This window comes from Moschus berezovskii, chromosome 1, assembly GCF_049115385.1.
Source record: "Moschus berezovskii isolate FMDL1 chromosome 1, NW_MosBer_1.0, whole genome shotgun sequence".
NCBI classification, from domain to species: Eukaryota; Metazoa; Chordata; class Mammalia; order Artiodactyla; family Moschidae; genus Moschus; species Moschus berezovskii.
Genome location: NC_142460.1, coordinates 78,091,806 through 78,111,585, shown reverse-complemented (window position 1 = coordinate 78,111,585; position 19,780 = coordinate 78,091,806). Strand labels below are relative to the sequence as shown.

General features: G+C 36.9%; 1 protein-coding gene across 1 annotated transcript in view; it reads left to right on the top strand.

The window, feature by feature from the left end:
- The window catches only part of SLC9C1 (solute carrier family 9 member C1), a 113,194-nt gene that overhangs the window by 82,513 nt on the left and 10,901 nt on the right, over positions 1-19,780 (top strand). The window contains exons 20-25 of the mRNA XM_088840442.1: positions 3,009-3,134; positions 4,658-4,756; positions 5,244-5,417; positions 11,776-11,907; positions 12,041-12,226; positions 16,877-17,000. Coding sequence (XP_088696568.1) covers positions 3,009-3,134; positions 4,658-4,756; positions 5,244-5,417; positions 11,776-11,907; positions 12,041-12,226; positions 16,877-17,000 — 841 coding nt within the window. The remainder of the gene's footprint in view (positions 1-3,008; positions 3,135-4,657; positions 4,757-5,243; positions 5,418-11,775; positions 11,908-12,040; positions 12,227-16,876; positions 17,001-19,780) is intronic.

The window sequence follows — 19,780 nt, the reverse complement described above, 5'->3', positions numbered from 1 at the left end:
AAAACAAAGGTATAATGAAATCATTCCTCATCCTAGGCTAGACTGGGTATTAGTATGTTCCCGGTAATTATCTATGACACCGAAATAATTTTCCCATAGAAACTGTGATTTATAAGAACACTCAATAATAAGGTAAAAATTAATTAAATTTTCTTTCTTCAAGTTGTTTAAATGGTATCGGGAAATGTAAAAAGATAGAGAGGATCCCAACTCATTATGTAAGTATAAAATTTATGCCCCAAATCAGGAATAGTATAAGAAAAAAATAAAGCTGTTATACTTGTGAATACATATATAAAATTTTTTCCGTATAAGAAAAAAAATAAAGCTGTTATAATTGTGAATACATATATAAAATTTTTTCCGTAATAGTAGCTAATTGAATCTGGCAGTATAGGCAAAGCATAATATGCTATAATTAAAAAGGTTTTGTCTCCCAAAATAACTATATAACTCACTTATTCAGAGATCAAAGAAGACAAGTTATTTGATAAAATTCAACTCTTATTCAGAATGTTCAAAGGCTAATAAAAGAAGTAGCATTCTTAACTAGATAAAGAATATATATTAAAAATATGAAGCAAACATTGTATTAGGTGGCAAAACATTAAGCAATATTCCCATTAAAGTCAGGAAAAAATAAGAACGAATAGTTCATTCCAAGTAGTGAAAGCTGTGTTTGTAGGTCTTAGCAGAAAAACAAAAGGAACTTAAAACATGGAAGCTTTGGAGAATGTACAAAACTATTACTACTTATTGATTGCTTAATCTAAAACCCTGAGAATTAAGTTCAAATCAATAATATGGGTCCAGAAACAAGATCAACATTAAAAAGTATTCCACAATTAAAGAAAATGTGGAAAAATATTGCATTTACAGTAGTAATTATAAACCCTAAATCCTTAAGCTTGAACTCAAGGTAAAACACATATAACACACGTAGCAGGAACTAACGGAGAAGGCAATGGCAAGCCACTCCAGTACTCTTGCCTAGAAAATCTCATGGACAGAGGAGCCTAGTGGGCTGCAGTCCATGGGGTCGCTACTAGTCGGACACGACTGAGCGACTTCACTTTCACTTTTCACTTTCACACATTGGAGAAGGAAATGGAAACCCACTCCAGTGTTCTTGCCTGGAGAATCCCAGGGACAGCGGAGCCTGCTCGGCTGCCGTCTGTGGGGTCGCACAGAGTCGGACATGACTGAAGCGACTTAGCAGCAGCAGCGGCAGCAGGAACTAAAAGGCATATGTAATCAGGTAGAAAAAATAGTCACCTTCAAAACAGGACCATGGAAATTATATTATCTGAGGAATAGAAAGAAAAAGATTGAAGAAAAGTGAACAGAGTCTAAGGGACCAGTGAGAAACCATCAGTGGACCAACATATGCATTGTAGCTGTCCCATGAAGATAAGAAAGAGAGAGAGAAAGGAACAGAGAGGAAATTTAAAGAAATATTGGCTTAAAACTCTCTAAACTTGATATCAACCATTAATATTAACATCTAAGAAGCTCAGTGAACTTCAAGATGAACTCAAATAGACCCACACCAAGACATATTATAACCAAATTGCTGAAAGACAGAGAACTTTGAAATCAGCAAAAGATTAAAAATTCATCACATACAAGGGATCCTCAGTAAGATCATCATCAGATTTCTCATCATAAATTTTGGAGACCAGAAGAAAGTGGGCTGATATGTTCAAAGTACTAGAAGAAAAAAAGCAGTCAACTAAGAGGGCTTCCCAGGTGGCTAAGTGGTAAAAAAAGTTGCCTGCCAAGCAGAAGACACAGGTTTGACCTATGGGCTGGGAAGATCCTCTGAAGAAGAAAATAGCAACCCACTCCAGTATTCTTGTCTGGGAAATCCCATGGATCGAGGAACCTGGCGGGCTACAGTCCCTGGGGTCGCAAAGAGTCAGACACAACTTAGCAACTAAACAGCAGCATCAGAAATAAGCTTAACGCAAATGAAAAACCAAAATAAAATACCAATGCACAATCATCAAAATACTTAAAATTAAAAAAAAAAAAGCCTGACAATACCTAATGTAGGCAATGATGTGGAATAACTGGTATTAGAAAGGAAGTATAAACTGCAATCACTTTGGAAAATTGTTTGGCAGAATTCACTAAATTTGGACATATGCATATCTTAAGACACAGAAATTAAATTATATAGCCAGGTATACAACAGAAATGTGTACATATGCACAGTGAACAAACACTCACAGCAAGTGGCATTTTAAAAGTTCCAAACTGGAACAGCCCAAATGTCAATCAACAACAGATAAATAAAGCTGTGGTATATTGATAAAACATAGCACCACACAACAGTGAACATGGAAAGAATTTTTGCTCCTTGCAACATTATGGTTGGATGGCATCACTGACTCAATGAACATGAGTTTGAGTAAACTCCGGGAGTTGGTGATGGGCAGGGAGGCCTAGTGTGCTGCAGTCCATGGCGTCACAAAGAGTCAGACACGACTGAGCGACTGAACTGATCTGAACATTATAGATGGACTTCAGAAACATGTTGAACAAATGAAACACAAACAAGTACATACACTGATTTCATGCAGATACCACTTGAAACTAGACAAAAGCTAAACCATGGTAATAGAAGAAGAATCTTAATTTGTGGTAGAAGTAATGACTAGAAGATAACATAAAGGAGGATTCTAAGGTGCAATAGATGTTTTTAATCTTGGTTATAGTTATGCAGATGTTTTTATGTTGTAAATATTTGAGCGGGCATTTAGGGTTTGTGCACTTTTGCATATCTGTATATTTCAGTAAAAAGATTTGCTTTTAAAAATAATCTATGACTTCAGAATGATGATAACATGGAAAAATGCTTCAAGAGGGGATAGGTTGACGTTTTCCATTGAAGAACAGAAATCTCAGGAGATCAAGAAAAGGAAATAGAACAAAATCATAATTGTTTTAAACATTTCATTAACACCAGTTTTGTTCACCTCCTTTCTTAACTTTGGTGGTTTTAGATAATAATGGCCAAAAAAAGAGACATACTTGATTTTCAACCTACGTATAAGCCTCTTACTGTTGCTGAAGCACTCTATCATATCCCATGGCTAGATAAAGACCAAGAACATATAGACTTTATTCAGGTAATATTTGTATTTCCTGCTAATAATATCTCTAATGTACCAGTAAATGATCTTTTAAAAATTAAAGGTTTAGCCATGATACTCTTTGTTATTCCTGATTACCTGTAGAGTAAAATCAAAATCCCTTTGTATTTCATGCAAAGTTCTCCCATAATCTGCCCCCTGCCTATCTCTCCATCTTTACCTTCAGTTATCCATATGTCATATACCCCAACTCAGAGGGTAAAGAATCTGCCTGCGGTGCGGGAGGCCCATGTTCAATCCCTGGGTCAGGAAGATCTCCTGAAGAAGGCAATGGCTACCCACTCCACTATTCTTGCCTGGAGAATTCCATGGACAGAGGAGCCTGGCAGGCTACAGTCCATGAGGTCACAAAGAATTGGACATGACTGAGTGAACAAACACTTTCACTTTTGTTTCATTCATGATACCCCAAGAACTTTATGCTTTTTAAATTCTGTTCCTCTGTGAATGCTATTTACTGATCGTAAAATGCCCTTGGTTTTCACCACCCCCACTACCCCCACCCCACCAAACTGCTTCTGCTTACTTCTTCTTATTTCTTCTCTGGAAACATTCTCTAAAAATCAGGCTTTAGAGCCAAATACCAGTAAAAGACTGACCTATATTTGGAGGACCAAAGATGTCATCATTGCATCCAGTATACACCTTTACTATAGCATAATTACATTACATTACAATTATTATCTTTACACTTCTCCCCCCCTTCTATAATTTTTACTTCATCAAACTTCTGACTACTCAGTGCCTATCATGTTGTATCTCACATATTGGGTGTTCAGTAAGTGTTTCTGGGATGAACAAATAAATGGATTTAACCTATTCTAATAACATTTTTCTATATTCAGTTCAGTTCAGTTCAGTTCAGTCGCTCAGTCGTGTCCGACTCTCCGCGACCCCATGAATCACAGCACACCAGGCCTCCCTGTCCATCACCAACTCCCGGAGTTCACTCAAACTCATGTCCACAGAGTCGGTGATGCCATCCAGCCATCTCATTCTCCGTCGTCCCCTTCTCCTCCCGCCCCCAACCTTTCCCAGCATCAGAGTCTTTTCCAGTGAGTCAACTATATTAGTAAGTTCCAAAAGACCAATTTTTTTTTCACCTGGCTAAAATATTTTGAATGATTGAATTTTCATTACTTCATCAGTTGTTTAGAGCATGAGTATGTCTAAGACATATATGTGCCATTAGCTTGTATCTGTCCAGATTATTTTTCATCCAAAGAATTATTTTCACCTTTTCATACATTCTAATTCCTAAGTTAGATTGTTTTCTAATTTGTGTATAACCCATCTGAAATTACATATTTCATTAATATCCACTTTCTCTTTTTTAGCCATAATTTCTTATTTTCTCTTACAAATTTATTACTAATACAATGTCTCAAGATCTTTTTGAGTTATATTTACATTAAAAGCATAAAACTTTTATTAAAATGTAAATTCTAATCACTGCTAAAATATTATTTATAGCTTATGTATTTGGTGACATTTTTTAGGAAAGATCCAGAGTTGTAACATATGATTGTGGAAATGATATATTTGAAGAAGGTGATGAGCCTAAAGGAATTTATGTAATTATTTCAGGCATGGTAAAGGTAAGGCAGAGATATTTATTAGTTAAAAACATTACATAATTGAGAGTAAATATCTTTCAATGGTAAGAATTCTATTAATCCTTTTTTTAGGACAGCAGCTACTATCCAAACAATTCTCTTCCTCAAACACAATGAATAACACCAGCTATCACTTGTTAAGCCATACTTTCCCATAGATAACAAGAAACTTTAAAAGGATCAGCATTAAGGTTGAAAGTTATAAGATAAGTTGTTATTTATCTTATATTTGAGTTAGGCATTTAGCTATTCTATGACAAGTATTAATCGGTTGAGTTGGTAGAATCAGAAAGATGAGAGTATTTAAGAATGTTTTGTTTCCAAGTCATCGCTAATTTGTTATGAGTAATACATAGTTTCAGGCAATATGTAAATATTAAAATTATTAAAGGGAAAAGCCATAAATTAAATAGTTTTGGTAAGTTAACTGGTACATGTATTTTTTTTTTCTTTCTTTGTTCTTGAACAGCTTCAAAGATCAAAGCCAGGTTTGGGAATTGATCAAATAATCTGGGAGTCAGAGGAGAAAGATTACCAGATAACTTATACAGACTTTGTGATCAGTGGGGCAGTAATAGGAGAGCTAAACTGTTTGACTAATGCACCCATGAAATATTCTGCCACCTGCAAAACTGTAGTAGAGGTCAGAAAAATATCACCTTATATCTTATTATTATAGCTTGTTAAATATCTAGTACCAAATTTAAAGTTATTTTTGTATTTGTATATGTTTGTAGTCTAGTGAAAATATTTTAAGAAATAGGAATAATAAAGAATTAAAACTTTTTACAGAATTTTATGTACACAATGTAGTGTCCTAGCAAAATGGTTTGCAAAAGTTAACCTACCAATTGGAACAAGGATTTAACCAGAAAAACTGGTTATATGAGATGTCTCATGGGAAATTAGATGGGATATGTTAAATGTCAATACCATAATTTAGAGGGTAAAGAAGGGAAAAAGTCAAAGATCTGGGATTTATTGATAGAAAGTTGAGCACAGTGAACAGAAGTTTCTGACACACAATTCACAACAAAATCCTCAAAGCAACAGGGGCTCCCAGTGGCCTAATGTGAATTCAAAAAGAACAATGACTGTAAATAATAAAACCACAAATGTATAAAAATTCAGAAGTTGATAATAGTATCAAGTTTTTATTTTAAAGAGATTGCTAGGATATCAACTTATATCTCTGAAAATGGATTGCTTATTTTAAAAAAGAAATAATTAAATATTTATTCTGCATTTCCTCTATAAACTCTTTCAAGGAAACTACAAAAAAAAAGATAAGGAAAATTATTCTGTATAGAAGAATTCAAGCTAATAAATGTAGAATAAGAGAATTAAAATATATCCATTTAGCCAGCCCTAGTGAAAACACTCAGAAAACAAAGATCATGGCATCTGGCCCCATCACTTCATGGGAAATAGATGGGGAAACAGTGGAAACAGTGTCAGACTTTATTTTTTGGGGCTCCAAAATCACTGCAGATGCTGATTGCAGCCATGAAATTAAAAGACGCTTGCTCCTGGGAAGGAAAGTTATGACCAACCTAGATAGCATATTAAAAAGCAGAGACATTACTTTGCCAACAAAGGTCCGTCTAGTCAAGGCTATGGTTTTTCCAGTGGTCATGTATGGACGTGAGAGTTGGACTGTGAAGAAAGCTGATCCCCAAAGAATTGATGCTTTTGAACTGTGGTGTTGGAGAAGACTCTTGAGAGTCCCTTGGACTGCAAGGAGATCCAATCAGTCCATTCTAAAGGAGATCAATCCTGGGTGTTCATTGGAAGGACTGATGCTAAAGCTGAAACTCCAATACTTTGGCCACCTCATGCGACGAGCTGACTCACTGGAAAAGACTCTGATGCTGGGAGGGGTTGGGGGCAGGAGGAGACGGGGACGACAGAGAATGAGATGGCTGAATGGCATCACCGACTTGATGGAGATGAGTTTGAGTGAACTCCGGGAGTTGGTGATGGACAGGGAGGCCTGGCTTGCTGTGATTCATGGGGTCGCAAAGAGTCGGACACGACAGAGAGACTGAACTGAACTGAACTGAAAGAAATAATGCGGAGAAGGCAATGGCACCCCACTCCAGTACTCTTGCCTTGAAAATCCCATGGACGGAGGAGCCTGGTGCACTGCAGTCCACGGGGTCGCTAAGAGTCAGACACGACTGAGCGACTTCACTTTCACTTTTCACTTTCATGCATTGGAGAAGGAAATGGCAACCCACTCCAGTGTTCTTGTCTGGAGAATCCCAGGGATGGGGGAGTCTGGTGGGCTGCCGTCTGTGGGGTTGCACAAGAGTCAGACACGACTGAAGCAACTTAGCAGCAGCAGCAATGAAATAATGGGCCTATGCAATAACCACCAATTGTTACTAAAACTACTGAGTGGAATGTTAGTGGAACACTTTATAATGAAAAATCATACTAACATCACCTACGGACAATCTTAGCATCACTAAAAGAATGGCAACTGGGCATCACATGCTTCATGATCTGATGCAACAGAAGTACCAGCACCATGGACTCTTCTTGCACAAGAAAAGAGAAAACCTGAAACCTCTAGGTCCAACCAGTTTACAGAAAATGCAGGAAACAAGTTAACTGACACCAAGAGAGAATAATTAGCTAACTCTAGAGTGTGGGACGGAGAAGGCAATGGCACCCCACTCCAGAATTCTTGCCTGGAAAATCCTATGGATGGAGGAGCCTGGTAGGCTGCAGTCCATGGGGTCGCTAAGAGTTGGACGTGACTGAGCGCCTTCACTTTCACTTTTCACTTTCCTGCATTGGAGAAGGAAATGGCAACCCACGCCAGTGTTCTTGCCTGGAGAATCCCAGGGACGGGGGAGCCTGGTGGGCTTCCATCTATGGGGTCGCACAGAGTCGGACAGGACTGAAGTGACTTAGCAGCAGCAGCAGCAGCAGAGTGTGAGATGTCAACAGGCCAACAACCCATTTATTTTTTTAACAAATCAAAAGAATAAAAAGGGAAGAGGAAGGGGAGGAAGAAGACGGCAAAGGAAAATTTTGTCTCTATCATTCAACAATGCATATTAGAGTGTTTATAAGTGGAATTATATGATATCTGACATTTGCATAAAAATACTCTAGCCTTTTGCTTCTGGATATAAGGAAGTTACTGAGAATACAGTGTCACGCTCACCATAAATAACCATAACTTGACAAAACACATGAGGCAAATATTTTCAGCCATTGGAAAACAGCCAGTGTTAAGTCTGGAAACCTCAAGAGAGGAGAAACTCACGAGATAAGCTCTACATCCACCTTCACCCTCTGACTGGGACCATTCAGGTATGACCTAAATCAAATCCCTTATGATTATACAGTGGAAGTAAGAAATAGATTCAAGGGATTAGATCTGATAGAGTACCTGAAGAACTATGGATGGTGGTTCGTGACATTGTACAGGAGACAGGGATCAAGACCATCCCCAAGAAAAAGAAATGCAAAAAGGCATAATGGTTGTCTGAGGGGGCCTTAAAAATAGCTGAGAAAAGAAGAGAAGCTAAAGGCAAAGCAAACACAGATTAATGGAACAGAACAGAGAATCCATAAATAAACCTACGTACTTGTGGTCAATTAATCTAAATCAAGACAAAAATATACAATGGAGAAAATACAGACTCTTCAAAAAGTGTTGCTGGGAAAACTGGACAGCTACATGTAAAAGAATGAAATTATAACTTTTTCTCACACAAAATACAAAACTGAAAATGAATTAAAGACCTAAATGTAAGGCTGTAAACTCTAGAAGGGATCATAGGCAGAACATTCTTTGACATAAACCATAGCAATATGTTTTTGAATATGTCTCCTAAGGCAAAGGAAACAAATACAACAACAAGCAAATGGTACCTAATTAATCTTAAAAGGCTTTCTGTGGAAAAGGAAACCATTGACAAAATAAAAAGGTATCCTATTGATCAGTAGAAAATATTTGCAAATTGCATGACCAATAACAGATTAATATCCAAAACACATAAACAGTTCATACAACTCAATATCAAAACAACTCAATTACATAATGGGCAGAAGTCCTGAATAGATATTTTTCCAAATAAGATATACAGAAGGTCAACAGGCACATGAAAAGATGCTCATCATTGGTAAATATCAGAGAAATGCAAATCAATATCACAGTGAGTTATCATCTCACCTCTGTCAGAATGGATATAATCCAAAAGTCTACAAATAACAAATATTGGTGAGGATGTGGATGAAAGGAACCCTCCGAGGTCTCCCTGGTGGCTCAGTAGTAAATAATCCACCTGCCAATGCCAGAGACGCAGGTTTGAGCCTTGGGTCAGAAAGATCCCCTGAAGAAGGAAGTGGCAACCCATTCCAGTATTCTTACTTGGGAAATCCCATGGACAGAGGATCCTGGCAGGCTGCAGACATGGGGTCACAAAAGAGTCAGAAATGACTTAATGACTAAGCAACACCACCACTAACCTACACTATTCGCAGGAATGTAAATTTGTGCCACTATGAAAAACAATATGGAGGTTGCTCAAAAAAACTAAAAATACAGCTATCATATGATCCAGGAGTTCTGCTCTTAGATAGGTATGTGAAGAAAATAAAAACATGAATTTGAAAATGCCAGGGTCCAGCCTCTGCAGAGTCCAGGGATACCCTCAGGATGAGCGGCGTCGGCGAAGAAAAGAAAGCGAGTTGAGTCTTGGTTGGGTGCAAAATCAAGACTGCTTTATTTTTTTACATCAGTGTTTATATACCCTAAACTAGTACAATTCTAAAGGGGAGTGAACAAAGTCAGCTCAACATTACGTCAGCTTGCCCTTTACAAAACCAGAATGTTACCCACACACTTCTTTGTTTATGAGAGTCTTATCTATAGTAGATTTTGTACATTATCTTCTGGCCTTGGGGCCTGTTAACATCTTATGACCTTTTCTTGCAAGCTAGATGAATGCAAAGCCATTTTTTGGTAAGTTATTCTTATTTTTCCACTTGCCTTGAGCTAAACAGAAAAGTTGTAATCTCATAGAGTAAAGGTTCAGCAGGTTGCAGCATAGTAGAAATTTAACACAATGGTCAGTTCTTTCTAGTTACTACACACAGACTCTGCGGCTCCGGTGAGGCAGCCTCTGCCTAGCACTCCTGGTTAAATATTAACAATTGTCTTATTGTTTCTACACTAGGGCTAAACTCTTATTTTTCTAAATTCTAACTATTTCAACAATAGTTGTTACATCAAGAGCAAAAACACAGCAAGCAAACTTTGATTCAGTAACAACTTTTAGAATAATATTTTTTATGTTTTCTAATAGGGCTTCTTCACACTGCAAAGGGCTCTGCACCTATTAGGGCTTTTTGTGTGATCAGGTTCTTTATGCTATTTATGATTAAGGTGTTGTGAGCAATCATGTGCATTAGTGCCAAGGGCATAAACAAGTTGAAAGAGATTGGGGAAGGCCTTCTGCCTGTGTTACAGAAATTAAGGAGCAGTCAGAAAGACAAGCATCAGAAAGACAGATATCATCTTTAAGGTGAGCGCCGAGGCAGCTTTGTGAAATCCCTGAAGTCCTGATTTGCCTTGCTCGTCAGGTCTTCTCCTCATGACCTTGTCATGGGTGGGATCTTGCGTGCTGGCTCCCAGCATGAAAAGATCCATGTTCCCCCATATTCACAGTAGTAGTACTTATAACAGTCAAGATGTGAAAGCAACTGAAATGTCCATCAACAAATGAACGGATAAAGAAGATTTGAGATATATATATACATATATGTATGTATATATAGTATTACTAAACCAAAAAAGAATGAAATTATGCTATTTGCAATAACATGGATGGACTTGGAGGGTATTATATTTAATGAAATAATATAGAAAGACAAATACTGTAAGTTATCACTTTTATGTGGAATCTAAAAAATAAAACAAGTTAATATGACAAAACAGAAACAGATTTACAGAAATGGAAAACAAAGTAGTGGCTATCAGTAGGGAGAGGAAAGGGAGTAGGACAAAATAGGGCAACCAACTTCAGTATTCTTGCTTGGGGCTTATGAGGTACAAATTACCATGTGTGAAGGATATATTGTACAGCACAGGGCATAGAGTCAATACTTTGCAATAACTTTAAATGGAGTATAATCTATAATAATATTGGATCACTATGTTGTACACCCAAAACTAATAAAACATGTAAATCAACTATGCTTCAGGATTTAAAATTGGGCAATGGATTTGAACAAATACTTCATAAAAGAATATACAAATGGCCCATAAGCATATGAAGAAGATGCTCAATATCATTAGTGCTCAGAGAAACGCAAATTAAAATCATGATAAGGTATCACTATATACATATTACATTGGCTAAAAATACATAGATTGAACACGAAGTATTAGCATGGATGTTAAGCAACTGAAATTCTCATACGTGGCTAGTTAAAGGGTAAATGTTACAGCCTCATCTGAAAACAGTTTATCAGTTTATTATAAATACACATTTACTATAGTACTCAGCAAACCTACTCATGGCTGATTACCAAGAGAATTTAAAACCAACAAACACAATCTCTTGTGTCTTCATAACAGCTTATTCCTAAGAGTCAGTAGTCTAATCATTGTTAGTATCAGAATTTTATTACTGAACAAAACATTTGCTTCCCCCAAATAATGCTTTTAGAAATACTTATGTCTTTAGTTTAAAAGGTTAAATGATCTTTGATTCTTTGTTTTCTATTTTTTTCAGAATCTATAAGAATAATAAAGAAGTCTCATTAAATCATACAGCCTTTTAATACTTAATATATGACAAGATTGCATAAATATTTACTAAATAGATACATTTTATTAGGTTTCCAGGCAATAAAATGAATCTGCATAATTTAAATATTATTAGCTTTAATGTTACATGTATATAAGAGAAAATTTCATTTCATTGAATCATGAATGCACAGAATGAAATAGTAAGTTGATATCCTCTTTTTTCCAGACATGTTTTATCCCTAAAAATCACTTGTATGAAGCTTTTGAACAATTTTATCCTCACATTGAATACAGAATGTGGCTAAAACTTGGACTTTCTATTACTGCCAAAAAAATCAGGGAACATTTATCTTATGAGGTAAGAGGTGCTTATGTGAAATTGTCCTTCTCTCTGAATAAAAATGAACTAAAGTATTGTTAGAAATTAACTATTTGGGAATTTATATTAATCTTTATAAACAATAGACTACAAAATTGTATTTTTCTTATAGGATTGGAATTACAAGATGCAATTAAAACTCAGTAACATTTATGTAAAAGATATACCAAAGAACACCAAAACCGATATCTATGATGAGACAGTAATTTATGTCATCCTCATCCATGGAGCTGTGGAAGATTGTCAGTTACGAAAAGCTTATAAGGCTCCTTTCTTAATTCCTATAACATGTCATCAGGTAAAGAAATATTGATTCATATCTTCAGGTCAATATTCCATTTGTTCAATGAGTTAATAGTAGAAAAAGTGTCACTTTTCCACCTTCCCATTCTCTCCCATTCCCCTACCACTCCATGAAGGCACACACAACACACACACTCCAAGTTCACTGATTGCTTTAGCACTGGATAGCCCAAACATCAACCTGTTCCTATTCACTATCAATGAATCAGGCCAAGCTATACATTTTGACCACAGTTAGATTTTGGTAAAAATGTAAATAGCAAAAGAGGACCTATTCAGTTCATGTACATATTGCAGGACTACTCTCTCTGGATTATATCAACAGTGCTGTAAAAGGTTCTTTCAGTCCTAAGCTGAAGTGAGTATTACTAGTATTTCTTCAGTTACTTTGAAAGTGAATGTAAAAATGAAGGACTTTCTCATATTTAAGCTGTTGACTTAGGTGTGTGCTTTAGTTGTTCAGTCATGTCCAACTCTTTGCAACCCCATGGATGTAGCCCACCAGGCTCCTCTGTCCATGGAATTCTCCAGGCAAGAATACTGGAGTGGGTAGCCATTCCCTTCTCCAGGACCTGGGTCTCCTGCATTGCAGGCAGTTTCTTTACTGTCTGAGCCTCCAGGGAAGCCCAATTAAAATGAAAAGCTGTGCCATAAGAAGAAAGAGACAGTGAAGGAATATCATAGTATATGTCTGTGTTTGTGTGTGTATGTGTGTGTCCTGGTGTAGAGTAAGAGAGGTACATGTCTGGGAAATCAGAGGACACATAAAATACTGATAAAGAAAGCAAATTGAAAGAGAGACCTAGAGTTAATTAAAGTAAGCATAATTTTTAGGCAACTATGACAGAAACAGTGCTAGATGCTCAAGTGATCAAATGAGTCTTGCAACTTGCCCTCAAGAGATCTCTCAACTAAGCAAAAAGAAATATATAAAAATAGATACATAAATGTTTACAGTTATGATCAGTTCAGTTCAGTTGTTCAGTCATGTCCAACTCTTTGCAATCCCATGAACCGCAGCACGCCAGGCCTCCCTGTCCATCGCCAACTACCAGAGTTCACTCAAACTCATGTCCATCGAGTCGGTGATGCCATCCAGCCATCTCATTCTCTGTCGTCCCCTTCTCCTCCTGCCCTCAATCTTTCCCAACATCAGGGTCTTTTCCAATGAGTCAGCTCTTCGCATCAGGTAGCCAAAGTATTGGAGCTTCAGTTTCAACATCAGTCCTTCCAGTGAACACCCAGGACTGATCTCCTTTAGGATGGACTGGTTGGATCTCCTTGCAGTCCAAGGGACAAGAGTCTTCTCCAACATCACAGTTCAAAAGCATCAATTCTTCTGCGCTCAGTTTTCTTTAGAGTCCAACTCTCACATCCATACATGACGACTGGAAAAACTATTGCCTTGACTGGATGGACTTCTGTTGGCAAAGTAATGTCTCTGCTTTTTAATATGCTATCTGGGTTGGTCACAACTTTCCTTCCAAGGAGTAAGTGTCTTTCAACTTCATGGCTGCCATCACCATCTGCAGTGATTTTGGAGCCCAGAAAAATAAAGCCTGACACTGTTTCCACCGTTTCCCCATCTATGTTTTCCCCATGAAGTGATGGGACCAGATGCCATGATCTTAGTTTTCTGATGTTGAGTTTCAAGCCAACTTTTTCACTCTCCTCTTTCACTTTCATCAAGAGGCTCTTTAGTTCTTCTTCACTTTCTGCCATAAGGGTGGTGTCATCTGCATATCTGAGGTTATTGATATTTTTCCCGGCAATCTTGATTCCAGCCTGTGCTTCCTCCAGCCCAGCGTTTCTCATGATGTACTCTGCATAGAAGTTAAATAAGCAGGGTGACAATATACAGCCTTGACATACTCCTTTTCCTATTTGGAACCAGTCTGTTGTTCCATGTCCAGTTATGATAGAAGTGCTTAAAAGGTAAATATGGGACACAAGAAAAATATGTTGGAGGTAAGAGGAATCCTGAGCTGAGAAATGGTCATAAGAAAGTTTTCCACGTGGATACCACTAATCTGAGAGCCAGTGAGAAGTGAAACATTATTCTTAACTATGGTACTCCCCACCTCTATTCCTAAATACGTGATAATAGAGCTTAGTTAGGGATGCTGAGTTGGGAATTTAGATAACCAAGAAAGAGATTCTTTAGGCAGCCCAAACCTGCCCAACTCTGTCTACTGTCCTGGGCATAAAGTTCTCCTCACTGTGGGTTTGGATTGGAAGAAGTCTTGAAATCCATTGACATTCAGACTTTCTTTCTGCCACATAGAAAAATACTCTGGGAGATATTTTAAAGGGTCATGGATGATTAAGTCTTCCCTATTTTTCTCATTTGTAATAAAAATGAACAAAATAATTCAAAATCGGTGAGAGTATATCAAATATTGACTTTCACAAAACTAACATATCCAAGTATTTAGCTGTCTGAGGAGGCCTTACAAATAGCTGTGAAAAGAAGAGAAGCGAAAAGCAAAGGAGAAAAGGAAAGATATAAGCATCTGAATGTAGACTTCCAAAGAATAACAAGGAGAGATAAGAAAGCCTTCCTCAGCGATCAAGGCAAAGAAATAGAGGAAAACAACAGAATAGGAAAGACAAGAGATCTCTTCAAGAAAATTAGAGATACCAAGGGAATATTTCATGCAAAATGGGCTCGACAAAGGACAGAAATGGTATGGACCTAACAGAAGTAGAAGATATTAAGAAGAGGTGGCAAGAATACACAGAAGAACTGTACAAAAAAGATCTTTATGACCAAGATAATCATGATATTGTGATCACTGACTTTGAGCCAGACATCTTGGAATGTGAAGTCAAGTGGGCCTTAGAAAGCATCACTAGGAACAAAGCTAGTGGAGGTGATGGAATTCCAGTTGAGCTATTTCAAATCTTGAAAGATGATGGTGTGAAAGTGCTCCACTCCATAGGCCAGCAAATTTGGAAAACTCAGCAGTGGCCACAGGACTGGAAGAGGTCAGTCTTCATTCCAATCCCAAAGAAAGGCAATACCAAAGAATGCTCAAACTACCGCACAATTGCACTCATCTCACATGCTAGTAAAGGCATGCTCAAAATTCCCCAAGTCAGGCTTCAGCAATATGTGAACCGTGAACTCCCAGATGTTCAAGCTGGTTTTAGTAAAGGCAGAGGCACCAGAGATCAAATTGCCAACATCCGCTGGATCATAGAAAAAGCAAGAGAGTTCCAGAAAACATCTGCTTCATTGACTATGCCAAAGCCTTTGACTGTGTGGATCACAATAAACTGGAAAATTCTTCAAGAGATGGGAATACCAGACCACCTGACCTGCCTCTTGAGAAACCTGTATACAGGTCAGGAAGCAACAGTTAGAACTGTACATGGAACAAGACTGGTTCCAAATAGGAAAAGGAGTACGCCAAGGCTATATATTGTCAGCCTGATTATTTAACTTATATGCAGAGTACATCATGAGAAATGCTGGGCTGGAGGAAGCACCAGCTGGAATCAAGATTGCCCAGAGAAATATCAATTACCTCAGATATGCAGATGACTCCACCCTTATGACAGAAAGTGAAGAAGAACTAAAGAGCCTCTTGATGAAAGTGAAAGAGGAGAGTGAAAAAGTTGGCTTGAAACTCAACATTCAGAAAACTAAGATCATGGCATCTGGTCCCATCACTTCTTGGGAAATAGGTGGGGAAACAGTGTCAGACTTTATTTTTTTGGGCTCCAAAAGCACTGCGGATACTGATTGCAGCCATGAAGTTGAAAGACGCTTACTTCTTGGAAGGAAAGTTGTGACCAACCTAGATAGCATATTAAAAAGCAGAGACATTACTTTGCCAACAAAGGTCCGTCTAGTCAAGGCTATGGTTTTTCCCGTGGTCATGTATGGATGTGAGTTGGACTGTGAGGAAAGCTCATCACCGAAGAATGGATGCTTTTGAACTGTGGTGCTGGAGAAGACTCTTGAGAGTCCCTTGTACTGCAAGGAGATCCAATCAGTCCATTCTAAAGGAGATCAGTCCTGGGTGTTCCTTGGAAGGACTGATGCTAAAGCTGAAACTCCAGTTCTTTGGCCACCTCATGCGAAGAGCTGACTCACTGGAAAAGACTCTGATGCTGGGAGGGATTGGGGGCAGGAGGAAAAGGGGACGACAGAGAATGAGATGGCTGGATGGCATCATTGACTCAATGGACAGGAGTTTGAGTGAACTCCGGGAGTTGGTGATAGACAGGGAGGCCTGGCGTGCTGTGATTCATGGGTCACAAAGAGTCGGACACGACTAAACGACTGAACTGAACTGAATGTCTGTTTGGGCTTCCCTGGTGGCTCAGATGGTAAGGAATCCACCTGCAATGCGGGACACCTGGGTTCAATCCCTGAGTTGGGAAGATCCCCTGGAGAAGGGAAAAGCTACCCTTTCCAGTATTCTGGCCTGGAGAATTCCATGGATTGTACAGTCCATGGGTTGCAAAGAGTCAGACAGAACTGAGCGACTTTCACTTCACTTCACTTCAATATCTGTTTACAATGTCAATTTTCAGGCCCAGATATTTAGAGAGGGTCTGAGATAGTTGCTTATTAGAGAACATTTAATTGTTAGATTTTTACTTAGAAATTAGCTTGTTATCTGTCGATTTTCAGATACAAGGCACTGAAGATTTCACAAAGGTAACAATTGTTCAAACTTCAATTTATTCGAAAAGATTCAGGTGGAACACTAGAAAGTATATAGCTTCACATAAACCAGCTGATCCAACAGCATCAGGTATGTAAGTTAGAATTCTTTGAATAATTGGGAATTTAGTTTTCTTTTATGAAACAGTCCTATAGTATTTGGAAACTTGTATGCACTCTGCCTAAAGTATTGAGGAATCCTTTTAACTGCCATATTTGATATCCATGTGTGAATTATGACTGAGAATACCTAAATTATAGTTATAAATTATCTTATATTTAATCTATAAAATAAATACATAACTATAATAGGTATCATATATTATAAACATTATAAGTGTATAAAAATAGTATGAAGAAAAGATTGATGAGGAAATTTCTAGTTCTTTCTAAAAGTTAAAATATTTTATATAGCAGTAATGATGAAAATGTTGTTGTGTTGTCTGAATAACAGAGATATAAATCATAGAACTGAATAAATAACCTTATTATAAGCCTATTCTCCATACAAATCTTGCATGAATGAAACTGAATCATAATATAAATGATTATTTAATAACTGCTTTAAGCTATTGATTAAAATTTGGAAAATAAATTTGAGATAGTTTTAAAAATTGAGTTATATTTGAATTATGGAATAGATATTCTTTAATATTTTTCATTTCTCTGAAGGAGAGATTGTTTTAAATTTAGGATTACAGAAATTAATTTTAAAATTCTGTGTTGATAAAAATATTACCAATCAAGAGATCAACAAAGGAGAGTTCATGGAAGAAAAGTTTTATTGAAAACAAAATGTAGACAAAAGTTCAACATTACTAATATTTAAAAAAACAGAAATTAAATATTAGCCCATTTCATTCATGAGATTTTTAAAGAATTATAATGACTAAAGGTCAAAAAATATAGTGAGTGGGAGAGAGGTTTAAGAGAAAGGGAGATTTATGTATACTTACGCCTGATTCATGTTGTTGAATGCAGAAACCAACACAACATTGCAAAGCAATTATCCTCCAATTAAAAATAAATTCAAAAACTTTTTAAAATGTAGTTTTTCTGATATACATTCTTATCTTGACACCAGTACAAATTGATCAAATAAGTTTATCACAGGATTCCAAAAGCCCTAAAAGTGCTTATATCCCTTGCTTAAATAATGTAATTTCTAAATATGTCAATTATATCTCAATAAAAATAAATAATAATATAATTTCTAGACATTTATTGTAAATAAAGCAAAAAAGTAATTAAGTTAATTAAGCATTATTTATAAGAATAAAAATTAGAAGTTATCAAAATGTCTGTACAATAGTAAAGATTAATAAAACTAAAGCTGGTTCTCTGAGAAGATAAATAAAATTGACAAACCATTAGCCAGACTTATCAAGAAAAAAAGAGAGAAGAGTCAAATCAACAAAGGTAGAAATGAAAAAGGAGAGGTTACAACAGACAATGCAGAAATACAAAAGATTATAAAAGATTATTATGAACAACTATATGGCAATAAAATGGATAATCTGGAAGAAATGAACAGATTCTTAGAAAAGTTGAATCTTCCAAGACTGAACCAGGAAGAAATAGAAATTATGAAGAACCCAATTACAAGCACTGAAATTGAAGCTGTGATAAAAAATCTCCCAAAAGACAAAAGCCCAGGACCAGATGGTTTCACAGGAGAATTCTATCAAACATTTAGAGAAGAGCTAATGCCTATCCTTCTGAAACTCTTTCAAAAAATTGCAGAGGAAGGAACACTTCCAAACTCATTCTAAAAGGCCACCATCACTCTAATACCAAAACCAGAAAAAGACAACACTTAAAAGAAAACTATAGGCTGATATCACTGATGAACATAGATGCAAAAATCCTCAACAAAATTTTAGCAAACAGAATTTAGCAAAACATCAAAAAGCTCATACACCATGATCAAGTTGGATTTATTCCAGGGATGCAAGGATTCTTCAATATATGCAAATCAATCAATGTGATACACCATATTAACAAATTGACAGATAAAAACCATATGAAAATCTCAATACATGCAGAAAAAAACTTTGACAAAACTCAGCATCCATTTATGATTAAAACTTTCAAAAAATGGGCATAGAAGGAACCTACCTCAACATAGTAAAGGCCATATATGATAAACTTAGAGCAAACATTATTCTCAATGGTCAAAAATTGAAAGCATTCCCCTAAAATCAGGAACAAGGCAAGGGTGTCCACTTTCACCACTATTATTCAACATAGTTCTGCAAGTCCTAGCTACAGCAATCAGAGAAGAAAAAGAAATAAAAGGAATCCAGATCAGAAAATAAGTAAAACTCTCACTGTTTGCAGATGACATGACATAGAAAACCCTAAAGGTAGTCTCAGAAAATTAGTAGAGCTAATCAGTGAATTTAGCAAAGTTGCAAGATACAAAATCAATATGCAGAAATCACTTGCATTTCTATATACTAACAAAGAAAAATCAGAAAGAGCAATTAAGGGCTCAATCTCATTCACCACTGCAACGAAAAGAATTAAATACCTAGGAATACACTCACCTAAGTCCCTTGGACTGCAAGGAGATCCAACCAGTCCATTCTAAAGGAGATCAATCCTAGGTGTTCATTGGGAGGAATGATGCTAAAGCTGAAACTCCAATACTTTGGCCACCTCATGAGACGAGTTGACTCACTGGAAAAGACTCTGATGATTGGAGGGTTTGGGGGCAGGAGGAGAAGGGGACGACAGAGAATGAGATGGCTGGATGGCATCACGGACTCGATGGACATGAGTTTGAGTGAACTCCAGGAGTTGGTGATGGACAGGGAGGCCTGGCGTGCTGTGATTCATGGGGTCGCAAAGAGTTGGACACGACTGAGC